The 18,129-nt window shown below is 53.4% G+C and overlaps 1 protein-coding gene and 1 long non-coding RNA gene across 6 annotated transcripts; one reads left to right on the forward strand and one right to left on the reverse strand.

The window, feature by feature from the left end:
• Positions 1-1,334: 1,334 nt before the first annotated feature.
• PLEKHB1 (pleckstrin homology domain containing B1) lies at positions 1,335-15,124 on the reverse strand. Of its 4 annotated transcripts, XM_008509497.2 has the most exons (8): positions 14,954-15,104; positions 13,632-13,707; positions 12,333-12,485; positions 11,641-11,743; positions 10,481-10,520; positions 7,122-7,226; positions 3,321-3,420; positions 1,335-2,694 (listed from the first exon to the last, which is right to left on the reverse strand). In XM_008509497.2, the coding sequence occupies exons 2-8, from the start codon at positions 13,666-13,668 to the stop codon at positions 2,558-2,560; spliced, it is 675 nt and encodes a 224-aa protein (XP_008507719.1). In that variant the 5' UTR covers positions 13,669-13,707; positions 14,954-15,104; the 3' UTR covers positions 1,335-2,557. The 4 variants fall into 4 exon arrangements, with proteins under 4 accessions (XP_008507719.1, XP_008507721.1, XP_070482025.1 ...); XM_008509499.2 differs by lacking the exon at positions 7,122-7,226 and having other exon boundaries at positions 14,954-15,124; XM_070625924.1 differs by lacking the exon at positions 14,954-15,104 and having other exon boundaries at positions 13,632-13,896.
• LOC139084180 (uncharacterized) lies at positions 2,665-11,828 on the forward strand. 2 transcript variants are annotated; one of them, XR_011541561.1, is made up of 2 exons: positions 2,665-2,792; positions 11,559-11,828. It is a non-coding gene; the product is annotated as an uncharacterized lncRNA (long non-coding RNA). The 2 variants fall into 2 exon arrangements; XR_011541560.1 differs by lacking the exon at positions 2,665-2,792 and adding an exon at positions 2,938-3,115.
• Positions 15,125-18,129: the final 3,005 nt, after the last annotated feature.

Consider the following 18,129-nt stretch of genomic DNA (forward strand, 5'->3'; position numbering starts at 1 on the left):
CCTTTGGGACACCACCCACCCCTGCTCTAAGCCCTGTTGTTTTAGACCATCTTTTCCACATCACTGTAGATTCAGGGATGGCCACAGGACCCAATTTGGGCTAATGTCCATCAGTCCCAGGGCTTTTTCTTTTTAAAGGAAGATTAGCCCTGAGCTAACATCCGTGCCCATCTTCCTCTACTTTATACGTGCGATGCCTACCACAGCATGGTGTGCCAAGCAGTGCCATGTCCACACCCGGGATCTGAACCAGCGAACCTCGGGCCGCCGAGAAGCGGAACGTGCGCACTTAACCGCTGCGCCACCAGGCCAGCCCAGTCCCAGGACTTTTATTCACACTGTTGGAGGAAGAGAAGCTTGCTTTTTTAAAGAAAAAAAAATTTTTTTTAAAGATTGGCACCTGTGCTCATCTGGTGCCAATCTTTCTCCCCCCCGCCCCCCTTCTTCTTCCTTCTTCTTCCTCCCTCCTCCCTCCTCTTCTTCCTCCGCCTCCCCACCAAAGTCCCCCAGTACATAGTTGTATATTCTGGTTGGAGGTCCTTCTGGTTGTGCTATGTGGGATGCTGCCTCAGCATAGCCTAATGAGCAGTGCCATGCATCCAAACAAGTGAAACCCTGAGCCACCAAAGTGGCGCGTGTGAACTTAACCACTCGGGCATGGGGCCAGCCCTGAGAAGCTTTCTTGTCTAGACTTGAATGCAAGAGGGCATTAGTCTGGAGCTGCTGAATATCACTGCAGCCTCTAAATGAACCAGCCCAGTGGCTGTAAAGACGGAAACAAAGCACAGTCTAGGTGACAGTGTTTGAGTCCCTGGACCAAGCAGTTTCTAGATTCTCAGTGATCTGGCCCAATGTTTTCCCTTCTTTGGCTTGAATCAGTTTGAGCAGGGGGGTTTCTGTCACTTGCAGCCTCAAAAGGCCTGATGCAAAATGGCTGTGTTTCCTTCCCTGGCCACCTGGTCTCCATGAGACCAACTCATTGATTCAACTCTAGAAGGATGGGAACCTACTAGAAAAGACCCCAACACCACAGGACTCTCAGAAATCAGAGAGGGCATGGCCTGGATCACCCATGAGCTCAGATGACAGATGCAGCCTCTCCCCTTGGGGATGGCCGGCTTCAACCTGCCACCTATGGGTGGGGAAAACAAGACCCAGAAAGGTTACATGACTTGCCCCAAATTGTTCAGCTAACATACTGTCAACAGTTCTACCTGACCTCAGAATCCACACTCTTCTCACTATACCAGACAAGGCACTAGTAGGTGTTGAGTCACAGAGATGTCCAGGGAGACAGGGTCCCCTGGAGGAACAAACAAAGCCAAAGCCAGGGCTAGAGCCAACCACATCTTTATTAGTTTCTGCAGCAGAGCCACTGGAGCCCCCATCTACTAAGGAACTTTAGTAGGCTACTCTGGCTACTGGGCAAGGATGTTAGCATTTCTATGGGCAATTGGGACAGGATCGGGGGGGGGGGGGGGGGGGGGGTTGGAAGGGGGCCACATGGGGAGCCGGCTGGGCCATCTGCCGGGGGGCACATGTGGGGCCTTCCAGGTTGAGACAAAGGTAGATCAGGCCCCAGAGGTGAACACTGCCATCTTCCCCAAAGTGAAGGAAGAGACAAAGCCTGAGATGGTGACAGCGACAGCTATGAACAGAGGGTCAAGCTCCTGGGGACCAGAAATGCATTTTCTGATGGAGGCACCATCCTAGGGCTGGAGGTCCCAAACAAAACTCCCCTCCCCCCAGCAAGGGGACCCCAGGTTCAGCTCAGTTGCCGCCCCAGGCACCCTGACATGGGAAACAGGTGCTTTCTGAGTACTGATGGAACAGGAGACCCAGGAAGCTGGTAGTGGGAAGGGTGGGACTAAAACCAGGAAGTGTTTAGATTTGGGTATGTCATTAGTAACAAAACAAAAAATGCAATCATGAAACTTCCCTCCAAAAAGTTCACATCTCCCCTTTACCCAGCAAGCTCCTTAGCCTGGAAGGCCACTGTGATCTGACCCCTGCCCCAACCCCAGCCCAACTGAACTCCCCTTCCATTCCTTGGACATGCCATGATGTTCATGGTTCTGCACTCTTGCCAACAACCTTACTCCTAGCCTACTTTCCTCCCTCTCTGCTCTCATGTGTCAAAGGACTGATTGCTCTGCGTTGTCAAGTGTTTGCTTACTCGTGTTTTCCCCACCAAGCCTGGAGCTGCCAGAGGAAAGAACCTGACTCCTGTGTCTCCAGCGCCTGGGGAACTTGAAGCCATGTGAGTTGTGTTTTCTGTGTCTTGATGTGTTTGGAGGAAGCATATCCATGTGTCTATAACGGATTTCTGGGGTGTCTAGCGGTAGATAAAGGACTTTGAGCTGTGTTTGTGCCTGGGGTGATAGCTTCTTCCGATGGGGGTTGAGGGGGGCGGAGTAGAGGGACGATCCAAGCCTAGAAGGGGCTAATGGAAAGGAGGGGCCAAAGTGGGTCAGGGCTTAGATGGCAGAGGATGAGGTCAAGGAGGAAAAGGGGACTGTTGGTCTATGCACAGGGTCCACGCTCCGAGTTCCAGGGCTCAGAACCAGCAGGGCGACCACATAAGCGAACCGAGCGCGGCGCCCGTGGCGGCCCCGGCGAGCATGCCCATGGCCAGCGGGGCGCCCGCGCTGTAGCAGGGATCCTCCCGCACTACCACGTGCGTCACGCCAGGGCCTGCAGAGAGAGCCCGCCCATGAGGGCCGGAGACCTCAGAGAACAGAGCAGAGAGATCTTCGTCCCCTTCCTCCAGCCTGACTCCAGCCCAACCGAAGGTAAGGCGCTGAGCCGACTCTCCTCCCCACTTGAAGAAACTGAGGGCTTAACGCGAGAAGAACGCGCACTCCGTCCCCAGGGCTTCCAGGCCTTGGATCTGCTACAGATGTTCTTGGACCGTGGGGCTACGGTGGAACGGCAAGGAAACCCCCGGATCTCTAAGAAATCGCCACACTGCACCCGAGAATGGGCGGTCCCAACGGCTAGACCCCGGAGCGGGAGGAGGCGGCCGTTCCCATATTAGCCACCAGGGGCCGCTGTCAGCGCAGGAACGGGTATTGCTGGGCAGCCAAGGGGAATGCATAGTGGCCGGTCTAGAGAGGTGAGGTCAGCTCTGGAGTGGGGAGGGGCGCTGGTCCAAGAACTATTAGGAGTCTCGGGATGGGGAGGGTCTTGCAGAGGGTCCCGCCTGGGAAAATCAGTAGTCACTAAAAGGGTGGGGCCTGGTCTGGACAGATAGACCACGGCGGGGCGGGGCCTGACGCCGGATCGGGCAGGGGGCAGGGCGGAGCAGGCCGGAGACATACCTGCGTAGGGCGGTCCGTAGTAGCTGCGGACATATGTGGCCTCGTGCGCGTTGGGGGGCACCACCTCATAGTAGTCCTGGTACGGGCTGTAGACACGCACCTGGGAAGCCCCACCAGGTTAGCTGCCTGGGAACTCCCTGGCCCAGGTGTGGTCCCCTACCCACCACCCGGGGCTCTGGGCCCATGGAGCCGCCTCACCAAGTTTAGAAATGGGTCTCCAGGGACCAGCAAGCTCCAGGAGAAAGGCCCTGCCTCCCCACAAGGTCCATGGTCTTTGTCCTCTACAACTCCAGCCCCCACATCCAGCTCCCAGTGATGCTACCTTCCTGCTCTGGCCTCCTACCTAGTACTCCCCTCGTCAAAAATTCTCCATGGCTCCCAAATTCCCTTCATAGATGGTCTAATATTTGCTAGCAGCTCTCTAGTGGTCCCACTTGGAGATACCCAATGGGTTTCTCTACTCTCCTAATCATGGGGAGGGAGAGCTGGCCAAGCCCCAGGCCCAGGAAATAAAAGGGGGTTGGGGAGGAAGGAAGGAAAAGGAAGGGTAGGGATGAGAAGTAACTAAAGTACTATCGAGCATCCACCATGTGCCAGGTCCTGAGGCAGGTGTTCATGTGTTACCTCCTCTGATCCTTACTCAGGCATTGCCACAGGGCTGGGGATGGAGGCTCAGAGAAGAACGGCCAGTGTTCTCTCTGGGAGGGGGGACTGCACTCCTTGCCCTCTTCCCTCCCCCATTAGATTTTCACCAATCCCTGCAAGCCTAACTCAAAAGTTACCGACTCCAGGAAGCCCTTCTGATCTCAGAAAGAATCCTTTCCTTCTGAGTTCTCTGTGGATTATGCTTGTACCTCTTGTTCCCATGCTTCCTGGCCTTTCGTGTCTACACCCCAAATGGGAGCCACCTATAGGCAAGGTCTATGATTCATTTCTGTCACCAGCAGGGCCTAGTGAATAGCAAGAACCACTAAGTATGTGCAGAATTAAATGGAAGCTCCTCATCCAAGCCCCTCACTTTCCCCATGTGGGAGCAGACCTGCAATAGGGGTAGGATCCCCTTCTCTCCTGGGTCCTTCTTCTTAGCCCCCTTCCACCCTCTCTCTCTCTCTAACTGGGCTTCACACTCAAATGGTCCAGCTTTCCTTAGAAGTACAGGTGTCTTAAACTACACTCATCTCTAAGTGATTTCATCATCCTTCCATTCCCCCCAAACTTGCTCTTCTGTAAATGCCTTTCTCTAAATGCCACCATCATGCACTCGAACCAGGACATCAGGTGGGCACCCTTGTCTTCACACACTCATCTTGCACATGACATTAGCCACCAGGTTTCAGGATTTTATCTTCTAAATAGGCTCTTCTGTCCATCCTGCTGGCCAGTGCCAAGAGAATAAGCCTTTGGTTTTGGCAACTTGGAAGTTGTGGGTGACTGAAAAAACACTTTTCAGAGAAGTGGTTGGGGGAAGAAGCCAGACTGTGGAGGGCTGAAGAATGGTTGAGAGGTGAGGGATGGAATCAACATGTCATATCTCTTTCAACAAGTTTGGCTGTGAAGGGGAGTTCTCCCAGCACACTTTGTGATTTCAAATCTCCATGCCATCTCCCTTTGGTAGGGATGCCCCCCTCATCTTTTTTCATTCGACTACCTGTCTTTCAGTCTCAAATCAAGTATCAGTCTCCTTGAACCTCAGGTTCTGTTGGGGTCCCACCTGGGCACCCATACCCCTTAGAGTTCCCCCATCACAGCAGCAATAACCCTGTAGTGTCATTGTTTGTATCCCTGTGAGTGTGTGTCCCTCCCATCAGACTTGGAGACCCCTCCTCCCCCAAGGGCAGGGACTGGGTCTAGTCAGGCCTGATTGGAACTTGGTAGGTGTTTAATGTATTGAATTTATCTCAATGAATCAAATACAAGGCCAGACTGGAACTAAGGTCACCGAACTCTAAGTCCAGTTTCAGGTTAAGGACAACGACCAGTCCCAGGGTAATGCAGGAGGCTAGACAAGCAATGCTCAGTCTCAAGTGACTTCCTTCACTGTACTCCTTCCCCAAAGGTGATCCAACGGGGCTTTCTGGTGGGGGTGGCCAGGATCTGAGCTTCATGCCTAGAAGGAGCTAGAGAGATGTAAGCACTCAGACCCCCAATTCTACTGGTAGGGAAGTTGAGGTCCAGAGCCTACACCTGCCTTACAGCTGCATAGTGAGCCAGTGGCCCTGTCAGGCCCTGGAGAGAATGGAAAACACCACCTCGTCCCCATGGGGCACCTGTTTCTACCCTCCAGGCCTGGGAGGCCCAGAGGTAAAGTCATGTGGGTCACCTGGCAACAGGGCAGGGGATCCCCCAGAGATCTCACAGACAGAACCTAAGGGCTTGATCCCTGATCCTCTCTCTCTCTGCAGACCCAGCCCCTTTTGCAGATGGGGACAAGGCCAGCCACATGCAAATAGATCCCTTCCCTGGGAAAAGCTGTTGCATACTTAGGTTTACAGCCTTTTAAGTCCTATTTTTAGGCATTCCCACTTTAAACAAATTTGTATCCTAGCTTAGGCATGGGGCATGCCTCAGAATGCTGGGCTGGGAGTCCTGCCTCCTACTGATGAATTAAGTGACCCTGGTCAAGTGAGGTAAACTCTCAGAGCTTCAGTTTTCTCCTCTGTCAATGGGGACAGTATTTCCTACACTGCCCACTCCCACGGCACAGTAAGAATCCTGCAGAGCCACATCTATGCAACTGGGTGGTCCTAGCACTTCTGATAATAGAAAAGCACTTCTATTTCCAAGGCCCAAGCCCAGACCTATGAAATTAGAGCATCCAGAGGTAGGATCTGAACATTTGTATTTTTTTTTAAAGTCACATTGAGCACCACTGTGCTAGAAAAGGAGCTCACAGTTGACCATAAGACCACAGATTCTCTAAGGCAAGTCCCGCTACTGTGCCCACCCCATGTCGGGCAGAGCACTGGGGACAGAGAGAGGGTTCATCCTCAAATCCTGCTTTCCAGAAACACTGTGGGGAGTAGGCAGGGAGACAGACACGGATTAAATTATAACATGCAGTAGTGGGGCTGTAACAGGCTTTCACTCTTTCCGTCTTATGCTTTCACTTATTTGCTCATTCAGTGAACAGTGTCTGAGGCCTACCTGCGCCAAACCCTCATGCACCAGGAATAAGGAGGGTCAAAATAGACTGTCCCCATCATTGAGCACTCATTGAGCACCTGCTGTATACCTAGCACTGTGCCAGGCTCCACAAGGGCAGAGCTGTTCAGACCTGGTCCTTGCCTTGGAGGAAGTTCCAGGTCTCATGGGAGAATAGAGACAGAAATAAACAGACTTGAAACCAGGCAGAATGAAGACAGCACTAAGCATTAGTGTAGTGGGCTGTGGGGGGGAGTGACAATGCCTGGAGGTCTGGGAGGTCCTCCCTGAGGAGGTGGCAGCCTTTGAGGTGGGTCTTAGATGATAAGCACCAGTTTGTCAAGTGAATAAGGAACCTAAGGGTCTTCGTAGCAGAGAGAACAGCATGTGCAAAGGCTAGGAAGAGGGAAGAAGTCAGGCGCAGCTGGGAGCAGAGGGTACAGCACAGCAGTTGGAGCACAGGGATGAGAGGGATGTGCTAGGCGAGACTGGCCCAGACCAGATCCCAAGGACCTTGAAAGCAGGGCTGTTGTTGGTGTCTTGTGGTTGATGGGGAGCCATGGAATGTTCATGAGCAGGGAAGGGATGTGACCGGACCCACTTTTGGAGGCATATCTTGGTGGCCAGAATGGAGGCAGGAAGGGCTGAGCCAGCACTTACCCAGATCCGCCTCTCAACCTTACAGGGGCTCCATGAGCGGGTCACACACCTGACCGTGGGGCAAACCCGGCGGCTCCTGGGAGGGACGGTGGCTCCAGCTGGGGCCTGCTCAACCCACAGAAACCCAAGAAGGGGGAGGGAGGGTGTCAGAGGCCCTCTATACCTGGAGAGACTTGGAGCCTTTAACAGGCCCTACTAGAGCCCTTTGCCAGCTGGGCAGGGGAAGGGGGTGTCCTCTTCCTCCTCAGCCCATGGTAGTGGGGGCAGGTTCAGAGGGGGTGGTGACTTTGCCAGAGTTACACAGAGAAGAAGGGCCAGTATTGACTCTCCAGAATTAGCCCACCTTCACCTGTTTCAGGCTGCTGAGGCTCCCAGTCTCCAGGGGGGACAGAACAGCTCTGATCCGCCGTCCCGCCCACCTGCCCCCTTCACTGGCCCCCCAGCCTTGCCCTTGGCTGTGCCCCTGGCCCTGTGTTTCCTGGAACAGCCGAGGTCAGGGGCTCCTCCTGGAACCTCCACCCAGAGTGGGGTATGAACCTACAGGATGTGGAGGGACAAAGCACAGGTCACTCCTATGTAGGCAAAGGACCGAGAGAAGCCCACGGACACAGGCGGGAACACACAGAGACAGGCAGACACTGGTACAAAGACACAGGGGCACACACTCCGCTGGAGCAAGCCCTGGAACCAGAGGGATGTGTGTGTGAGAGTGGAGCAGTGGGAGGTGGAGCAGAGGGTCAGGGCGAGGGTAAGCAGAGCAGCAGGAAGGTGGACAGGCAGAGAAGGGACAAGGTAGCTTCATAGAGTCACAGAGTGCAGAACGGTCAGCCCTCACCTCCTTCCTTTCGCCTGTCTTGGGTGGGACTGATTTGCTCTGCATAAGAGGGATTTGGAGCTCAGAGCCAGGTTAACCCAACCAGGGGTCCCTCTGCCCTGCTGACTATTGCCCCAGCCTCCTTACTCCCGGCTTCCTCTAATCCAGCCTTCACCCAGAAGGCTGAGTCTGCTCCCCAAAGTCTGAACACAGCCCTCCCTGCTTAATGTCCTTTATCGCTCCCCACAACCCTCAGGATAAAGTTCAGTTCCTTCAAGGCCCTTCGTGACGTGGCTCCTCAGAGGTCACCACTCCTATTTTTTTCCCTCCCTGTGTTATCCTCCAGCCAGGCCTGACTCCTGACCCTTAGATGCATGAGTGAGCACACACGCACATGCACATATCACTTCCCCACTTCTGCTCTTGCAGTTCCTTTGCTGATAATGCCCTCCTCTCAAACACTCACCAACCTAGGTTCCAGTATAGGCTCTTCCATTGGCTTAAGACTTTGGACAAGTCACTTCCCCCTGAACCTCAGCTTCCCTATCGGTAAAATGAGACCGAAAATACCAACCTCGACCTGGGCTGTTGGAAGATTAAGTGATATAACCAGTGCCGGGTGCTCAGCACAATGCCTGGCCCTCCGCAGGGGAATGCCCAAGGGGGTTTATAAATGTGTCCCAGTCTTCCCCGCTACTTCGCAGCAGACTTTCTCTCTAGATGAGAAGGGGCTCCACAGATAGAAGGGGCAAGCAGAGAATCTGAACTCAGGCAAACGGGAATTGAGGCCAAACTGGGCCACCCTCAAGCTGGGGGCTTTGGGTGGCTTCTCAAACCCACACCTCTAACAATCACTAAATTCTGTTGACTCTACCTCCTAAATCTGTCTTATCCTCACCAGCTTGTCTCTGCCAGCAAGGCCTTAGTCCAGACCTCCAGCCCATCATCTGGACACTGTCCCAGCCTTCTAACTGGTCTACAGGCATCCACTTTGATCCTCTACAATCCATTCTCTACCTACCAGCTAGACTATCTTTTTTTTTTTTTTTTTTGAGGAAGATTGGCTCTGAGCTAACATCTGTTGCCAATCTTCCTCTTTTTTTTTTTTCCTTCCCAAAGCCCCAGTTCATAGTTGTATATCCCAGTTGTAAATCATTCTAGTTCTTCTATGTGAGATGCCTCCACAGCATGGCTTGATGAGTGCTGTGTAGGTCCGTGCCCAGGATCCGAACCAGCGAACTCTGGCCCACCAAAGTGGAGCACATGAACTTAACCACTCAGCCATGGGGCTGGCCCCTAGACTATCATTTTAAAAATACAAATCTGGTCTGATCTGTTCGTGCCATCCCTCTGCTTAAAAACTTTCAATGAGGGGCCAGCCCCATGGCCAAGTGGTCAAGTTTGCATGCTCCACTTCGGCAGCTCAGGGTTTTGCCAATTCGGATCCTGAGCGCAGACATGGCACCGCTCATCAGGCCATGCTGAGGCAGTGTCCTACATGCACAACCAGAAGGACCTACGAGTAGAATACACAACTATGTACTGGGGGGCTTTGGGGAGAAGAAGAAAGAAAAAAGAAGATTGGCAACAGATGTTAGCTCAGGTGCCAATCTTAAAAAAAAACAAAAACACACAACAACTTTCAATGACTCCCCAGTGCTCTTAGCAGAAACCAGCATCCTTAACACAGCCCATAAGGCCTGGCCCTGTCAACCCTCCTTCCCCACAGCTCTCTCCCTCCGTGAGCTCCAGCCACCCCAGCCTTCCTTCTATTCTTTTACTTGCCAAAGTCTTAACCCCTCTCACGGCTTTTGCACATGCAGTTCCCTCTGCCTGAAAAGCTGTGCCCTTCAACCCAAGCCACCCCTTTCACCCAGTCAATTCTGTTTATCCTTCAGGTCTCATCTTAAGCCTTGTCTGAACTTCCACCTGGATCAGGCCACCAAGGTGGTGGCACATGGAATGCACACTCCATGTCTCTGTCAGGGCAGTTACCACCATGGCAATGGAACCATCAATGGTGTAATTAGTGCTTCACGTCTGGCTCCTCATTAGGCTGGGTCCAGGAGGGCAGGGCCCGCATCTCCTTAGTTTGCCTCTGATCGCTGGCCCTTGGCACAGTATCTGGCACATAGTAGGAACTCAGTAAATATCTGTTGTGTGGATGAATGAAGCTCAATCTTATCATCTGCAGAGAGGGAACAATAGTGCCAACCTCTCAGGACTCTTAGGAGGAGTAGCTGGAATTGTACCTGCACCCACACCTGGAACATAATAGTTGCTCAAAAAAAGACAGTTCCTTTCCAAGCTCACACGCCACCCCCTTCAACAAGCCTTCTTGGAGGCCTCTGTCTCCCTCCCTCAAGCACCACTTGGCTGTCTTCTGTCCTTTTCCACTTGGGACTCAGGGCATCTGAGTCTGCAGTCTATTCACTCACATATATGGGAAATGAGAACTCCTGGCAGGCGGAGACCGAGTCTGAGTCACCCATGATTCCATGGCAGGCAGGGGTGGGGAGGAGACAGGGAGGGAATGGGGGCTCACCGGGGTGGAGTTCGCCTCCATCAGCGCTGTCTTCCATGCTCTGCAAAGCAAACCCCGCCAGACCGTGAGGGGGGAGTTTGGGAGAAGGGGAATTGGCCCCTACATTTTACATTCCCTCCTCAACCCAGCCTCTAGCCCCAGTCTCCTGTGAAGGGGGAGATTCTTCTGATTCCCTTGGGTAGACAAAGGTGGCCTCACCCCTGCCCCAGTCACATGGAGGGGGCCCTCAATTGAGCTGGAGCCTCCTAATTCATTCTTAGCCCATAGTCTCTTGCCTTCTAGAAGTTCTAGTTTCCCCATCTAGACAATAGACAGCTGGGCTGGCTGGTCTCTTAGAGGGCTTCAGATTCTGACATGCCTGGGTTGCAGCCCACCTCCACACCCCAAACCTGCAAACACAGTTCCCCGATGCTCTGACCCCAGAGCCCCGGGAAGGCCCAGTGGACACCAGACAATTGGGCCTTTGTTGGTTGCCATGGCACCTGGCTGGGGTGGACAAGGCGGCTCTGTGCTTTGTCTACCCGAAGCTCAGCCTCCCCCACTCCCACACACCCCATCTCTTTCATTCTCCTACAATGCAAAGGCCAACTGACCCTCTGCCAGAGAGTAGGAAGGGAAAGAATGTGAGTGAGCAGACGGTCCCTGAGGAAGACATGCCCTGTCTCAAAGCATGGATCTGCATCTGACATTGGGGTGCCGCCATGACACAGTGGGCTGCCTGTGTTAGGCAGGTCAGGGATTACCCCTTAGATCAGAGTCCCCCAACCATGGCATCTTCTCAGAAGAGAGTGAGAAGGAGGGTCCTTTGAGGATGCCACTGGGCTGTCCAGTCCTTTGTATTACCCTCAAGAGAGGGCTCACTTCAGAGGCTGCTGAATACCCAACTCTGAATGGTGAGGGACTACACACCTGAGGCAGGTGTACACACCCCTCCCCCTACAGTCCTGAGTTCATCACAGACCATGTGAGGAGTTTACTGGATACCATACCAATCACCATGAGCCATTCAAATCCACTCTGCCCAGCCTCAATGAGACCACCATGCTGACTGGTCTTCATCCCCTTTTCCTATCCTCAGGGAACCAGAAGGCCCAATGAGCTGGAAGCACCTGATCACATTCCCCAAGATCCCACCACATGCTCTCCTGGGAGTGACTCACATGGCGTCATCCCGCGTCTCTGCGCAGAGGTGCAGGCGGCCACCCTCCCGTAGGTTCACCGTCAGCAGGCCGTCTCGGCTCCGGCCCTCTGGGGGCTGCACATCTAGAGGCAGACACACATATATGGGGTTCCACAGGGCACAGGCCCCAGAGCCCCCAGGTAAACCAGGAACAAGAATAGGAACTGACTTCTCTGAGTCGTGTTTATTGGCCATTGCCAGCTTCCTCTGATCCCACACACTTTCTTTGGGATTCTGCTATACTCTTTAGATCTTTTCAACTTTCCACATTGCCTGCTTCCCTAGTTAGGTACATCTATTTCCCAGTTAGCCTGAGCTGTGGTAGGAAGATTTGCTGTGTGCCTGAGGGGGCCAGTCACTTAACTTCTCTGAGTTGCCTTATCTCATTTCATCTTTATCCAATTCCTAGCACCTAGAGGGCAACAACTGTGTCTGACTCACCTCTGTGACCCCAGAATAGGGCCCAGGCCCAGCACAGGGTAGGAACTCAATAAGGAACTGATTTCTTAATTCACATCCACATGAATTGGAGTTGATAGAGCCCAGGAGCAATGTCTGTGGAAGCCCCCTGAAAGCTGCAAAGAGCCTTCCGAAGCAGCTGTTCTCACACAGACACAGTGGGAGGGCCACGCCCATGGTCACAGTGCCAGAGAGGAAGGAGCTTCTGCTTACCATGGCACTCTTGGCCGATCTTTATGTCTCGGACATTGAAGTGGATGAGCACGCGGTCCTCCTCATCCTGCGCAGTCTCGTCTTGGTAGTAGCCCAGGGTCCCATCCAGCCACAGGGCGAACCAGTTCCGCTTCCAGCGGCGGAGGATGGAGCCTGTGTGACATTCCAGACCCGCCAGGCAGGCTGATCGTGGAGACTGCCAGGGGGGCAGAAGCCCTGGATGGGCTCTGAATTCCCTCACCCAAGTCCCCAGAGTTGTAACTGCCCCTTCCTTGTCTATCTTCCCTCTAAAATTACAGCAGGGCCTCTTTCTGGCTTGCTCACCAACTGCCTCCCATTGGAGGCAACTACACATAGTAGAGGCTGCATAAATGTGTTGAACGGTAAATAAGTGACCAGAGCCATTCCTTGGGGGCTTCCAAGGCCAAGCCCCAGGTCTCTTTAAGGGAAAGACCTCTCCCTACCCTGAGCCTCCATCTTATCTTTTATTTCTGATTTGTGTGATGGTTATTCATGTAGTGTCTGCCTCTTCCACCAGACTGGGCGCCCACAGCTCCCCGACATGGGTCCTGGCACCCAGCAGGACCTGGGCTCAGTGTTTATGGAACGGACTGGACTGAGAATGGGTCATGGAACGTGGGGTTTCCAGCCCCAGAGCTCTTGTTCAGATCAGGACTCTGGTCAGAGGGGGGTGTGAAAGCCTGAGTCCTCACTCCAGACATTTGCCACTGGAAATCTTATCAGGAAAGGGCAAAGACACAAGGGAACTTCTTAGAGCTTTATGGATTCCAAAGCACAGAGCCATTTTTCATTTTGTTCTGTGGCCAGCCCTGGGCTGGGTGCTGGGGGCACAAAGAGGATGAAACCCAGTCCCTGCACTTGAGGAGCTCACGGGCTGGGGCCAGTACAGGGTGGGGGAGAGGTAAAGACAGTTATATTATGGGGAAATCGGTGCTGTAACAGGGATTTATGAGGCAGTGGAGAACAGAAAAGGGAGCCTGTAACGCAGCTTGGCGCTACAGCAGGGGCTGGAGTGGGGGTTAAAGGAAAAGTCAGAGAAGGCTTGTCACAGAGGGGGACATCTGAGCTGGGTCTTGAAGAAAAAGTAGTTTACCAAGCTGTCAAGAATGGGAAGGACATTCCACACAGAGGGAAGAGAATGGACAAAGGAGGGGAGGATAAAAGGGGCCTACTTTGGGGGAGCGGGGTTCACTGTGGCAGGCTCAACAAGCCACTTCCCTCACCCCTACCCCTGGACAAGATGCAGGACCGACAAGGGCTTGGCCCAGGGCCACTCACTCTGTCTCCACAGCCAGCCGCCCCTCACCAGGGCCATTTCTTCAAAAGGACTTTCCAGGATGGAATCAGGCGGCACCTGCCAGAGGAGCCACAGGACACACAGGCCTCATCAGCAGCTCCAGAGCAGCTCCCCGGAGAGAAGCCCCAGCCCAGCCTCCCTGAGGGAGCCACCTCGGAAATGTTTAAGGGAGTGTTAGTAGACAAACAAGGGCAAGCCTGCTTGTCTCCTCCCCATTCTCTGCTCCAGGCAGAGAATGGGAGCACTGTCCTGCGGGGGCCAGCAGGGCAGCCACCCGTCGCGCTGGGGTGGGGGTCGGGGGTAAGGAGGCTGGATTCCAATCTCAGCCATAACCTTGGCCAAGTCCCTTCTCTCCAGCCTCCAATTCTAGATCTGTAAAAGTGTGTCTGTGAGGCAGGCAGAGGCTGGAGTGAGGAACTCTTAAAATGTTAGAAATCCTGGAATTTTGAAATGTTGGCAGCACAGAATATTAGAATCATGGCAATGAATGAGGGACTTTCATGATAAGAAAAGGTTCCCTCATGTTTGAATCACACCTGAGCTGTTTACGAAGTGCATAAAATAATAGTTCAACAGCAGCTCTGACTGATCAAGCACTATGTGCCAGGTACACCTCTCAGAGCTTTCTTCTCGTACCTCAGGGAAGCCTCACAACAAACCTTGCTATTATTCCCAGGAAACTGGGGCCTAGAGAGGTCCAGTCACTTGCGCTGATCCGCTTGATTAGTAAACAGTGGAGCCCAGATTCACACCCAACAGTCCTGGCTTCTAACCATTATGCCAGAAGGAGCTTTTAAAACTGTATACCCAGGTCATACCCCATAACAATCAAACAGGAATGTCTGGGGACAGGAGGCAAGCACTGAAAGTCTTTAAAGACCCCCAGATGATTCCAATGTGCAGCAAAGTTTGGGAACCACTGCACATACTATATACTACGTCCCCTTGTCCCCACTGTCACCCAGTTAGATGGGTAGGATCCTTACTCTTACTTTACAGATGGACAACCTGAGGGACAGCAAGTGACTTGTCCAAGTGCGTGATGGAGCTTGGATTGGAATCTAGATGCCCTCTGTTCCTGAGGGGGACTTACTTACCAGCAGGTGCCTCTGTCCCTCCCCCACCCGCTCACACCTTTTGCTGCGTAGCAAGGGCTGGCACACCTGGGCTGGAAGGCCCGGCCTCGTCCCTGCTTCTCCTGCCGCTCCCTCCCCCCTCCAAGCCCTGACACAGGTCAGACAAGAGGGCCAGGTGCAAACTCCCTCGCCAGCGCCGCCCCACTCCCCCACCTTGATGCACCCACCTGTCTACACCTGTTGCGGATGCTGCTGGCAAAACGGCCGCTACTTGATGCTGCTGCCACCCAACCCACTGCGCCTGCGCTTTGTGCACCCCAGAGTGCCTGGGACGTTTCACTCCCCAGGCTGCGCCCTGGGCCTCGCTACCCCTGGGCCCCGCCCTCCGGCCCCGCCCCACCCCCAGGGAGGGGGCGGGGCGTGGAGGAACGTGCTGACATGAGGCATACTGGGACTTGTAGTCTGCAGCCCTAGAGCTGGGCAGGACTCACCCTTTCTTGGGTGGTACCCCTGTCCTGACCAGGTGCACAGGTGAGAGGCTGCACCTGCGATTTTATTTTTCTCTGACATTTGTTCACGCATTTATCATGAAATACTTTTTCCTAAGAATCTTGAACTCGGATCGGCCAGTGGTGTAGTCGGCTTCGGCCACCCAGAGTTCACAGGCCAGGATCCCAGGTGCGGACCTAGCACCACTCATCAAGTCACACTGTGGTGGCGTCTAACATAAAATAGAGGAAGATTGGCACAGATGTTAGCTCAGCGACAATCTTCCTCAAGCAAAAAGAGGAAGATTGGCAACAGATGTTAGCTCAGGGCCAATCTTCCTCACACACACACACACACAAAAGATCTTGAACTCATTTTCTAGAAAAAAGTAAAGTTGCAAGGAGAAGCCAGGCTCCTAGTTTTGCCATGTTTTCTCAATACAGTATTCACTTTGTGCCTGGCATTGCACTGGGCGCTAGCAGAGGGCACAAAGAGGCATCCCACAAGGCCCTTCCTCCTTCCTTCCCCAGCTTCCAGTCTGGTTGGGGAGACTAGACACAAACACAGTTAAAGCACAGGGTGTGATTCAACGACAGGAGAGAAGAGTCTGACTTTGCCCAAGAGGTTCAAGAAGGCCTCCGGAGGATGCTGAAAGGGATCTTTTATTTCATTTATTTATTTATTTATTTTTTTGAGGAAGATTAGCCCTGAGCTAACTGCTGCCAATCCTCCTCTTTTTGCTGAGGAAGATTGGCCCTGAGCTAACATCCGTGCCCATCCTCCTCTACTTTATATGTGGGACACCTACCACAGCATGGCTTGCCAAGTCGTGCCATGTCCGCACCCGGGATCCAAACGGGCTAACCTTGGGCCGGCAAAACAGAACGTGGGCACTTAACCGCTGCACCACCGGGCTGGCCCCTGAAAGGGGTCTTGATGGATCAGTAGGAGTTTCTCAGTGGAAATCTAAGAGACTCATATGAGCACTCGTCAGGAAGTTCAAATGAGTGCAGTATTTCAGTGTGTTTGGACAGCAGAGTGCAGGGGTGGGGAGGGCATGGGATGTGGTAGGTGATGAAGCTGCAGGGATTGCAAGATGTAATATGAAGGCCTTGGAAGACAGGCTCGAGAGCTTGGACATTATGACACAGTGACCAGAGGTGGGGGTTTCAAGATGAGGAGTCAGGTGGTCCGATTTGTGGATTGGAAAGGTCGTTCTAGGGCATAGACAAAAATGGATTGGAAGGTGCCCCACTGGAGAAGGAATATGGTTTCTCTATCTGCCCCTCCAGGGTGATTTCCTTGAATAGCTCAGCCCCACAAACCCCCACCTACAGAAGATCCAGGATGTCATTCAGAGAACAAGGCCTGTCAGGCCTGAAAATCTCCTGGTCCCATCCCCTATATGAGAGGGGCCACCCACCCGGCCCTGGGCCCTTCCTCCTGTCCCCAAGACCTCTTGCTTACCGGGGTTGCAGGGCTCATGGTTCCTGGGCGGCCAAGGCAGCATTTCCTAGAAGGCTGCCGCAGGGGGGCATTTCTCTGAGCGCCTTAGAGATAAGGGGATCAGGCAGGTGCTACCAAGTGGGAGCCGGAAGGGGGGCGCACACAGAACCCAGAGAAAGTCATCTTCTCTTTTCAGTCACTTCCCAACCTCCCCGACTGACCTCCGCCTCTAACCTTCAGTTCACTGACTAACAAGTCATCCGTGATTCGGAGGTGGTCTTGGCCTGGCACTACTAGGATTCCGGGAGGTGGGGGACCGGGCCAGTTCTCCTCCCTTGGTCGGGGGCGGAGCTAAATCTGCTTTCTCCCGCCGGGCTGGACGGGGCCATGACCCCAGTCCGGGACGCGCAGCCTGGCTCTTTAAGCTTCTCGCGCGCGCGCTCCTGGCTTTCTGTAATCTTGACCTCTCAGCCACCCCGGCGCTTCGACCTTTCGTGCAGTGCGTGCCGTGCTGGGGGATTCGCCATGGCCGATCCTATTAGTCGCTGGGCTTATCCACTCCATGCAGCCCCAGGAACCAGCTCTCCTAGACTAAGCTGTTTCCAACTCTGTGCCTTTCGGTCTCTGGAACGTAACCGCCCCTACCATCTCCAGGCTAAATTTGCCGCCCCCGCAGCAGAGGGAAGGAAGGGAGGGTGGAGCTGGCTTCAGGGAATCTGGATCCTGGCCCTCTTCTCCAACCGTCCCTGCTCCGCTCCGTGCACGACGGTTTGGCGTCCTTCATAGAGGGTGGGGTGGGGAAAAGATGCAGACACCTCCTGGATTACATTCTCTGGATTTAGCAACCAGACGAAAAGGGAAGATCCTCCAGCGGCGGTGTGGAATGCAGGGGGAAAATCCACCCCATGCCCCATCCCCCAAAGAGAGGGCGCTGTGACAAGAAGAGAAAAGGATGCTCGGCAAACTAAAACTACAGATGCCTCTACAAAATCCAAACGCAGCCCAACCTGCATATGTCGCTGAAATGTTGGTCAATGACTGTCTTTGGGAAGCTGATAAAAGGAGTAGACTCTACTCAGGGACCACATGTCACATTTTGCATGTAATTTCTGGGAGTTCATAGACCCCTGAAGCCATGATGATTACTGTTGAGAGCTCTGTTTGTAATCTCCAGAGCTGGGTAGACCGGTGGAAAGAGTGTAGATTAACAAGTGAGAGGTGCTGAGAACATAGCAGGAATTCCACCTCCACCAGTCCTAGCTCTGAGAGACTTTGTTTAATCAACTAAAATTTATTGAGACTCATAAAAAGCATTGGCAGAGAGAAAAGTATGTTGCTATTTCACATGTCTCTGATGGATGAACAGCTCTCAGATAATATATTGTTTAGAGAATAGTGGACTGGTTTATCAAATTAAAATTCACTGCTGGGGCCAGCCCCCCCACCCCGGAGCAGTTAAATTCACACG

This window comes from Equus przewalskii, chromosome 6 (assembly GCF_037783145.1).
Source record: "Equus przewalskii isolate Varuska chromosome 6, EquPr2, whole genome shotgun sequence".
NCBI classification, from domain to species: domain Eukaryota; kingdom Metazoa; phylum Chordata; class Mammalia; order Perissodactyla; family Equidae; genus Equus; species Equus przewalskii.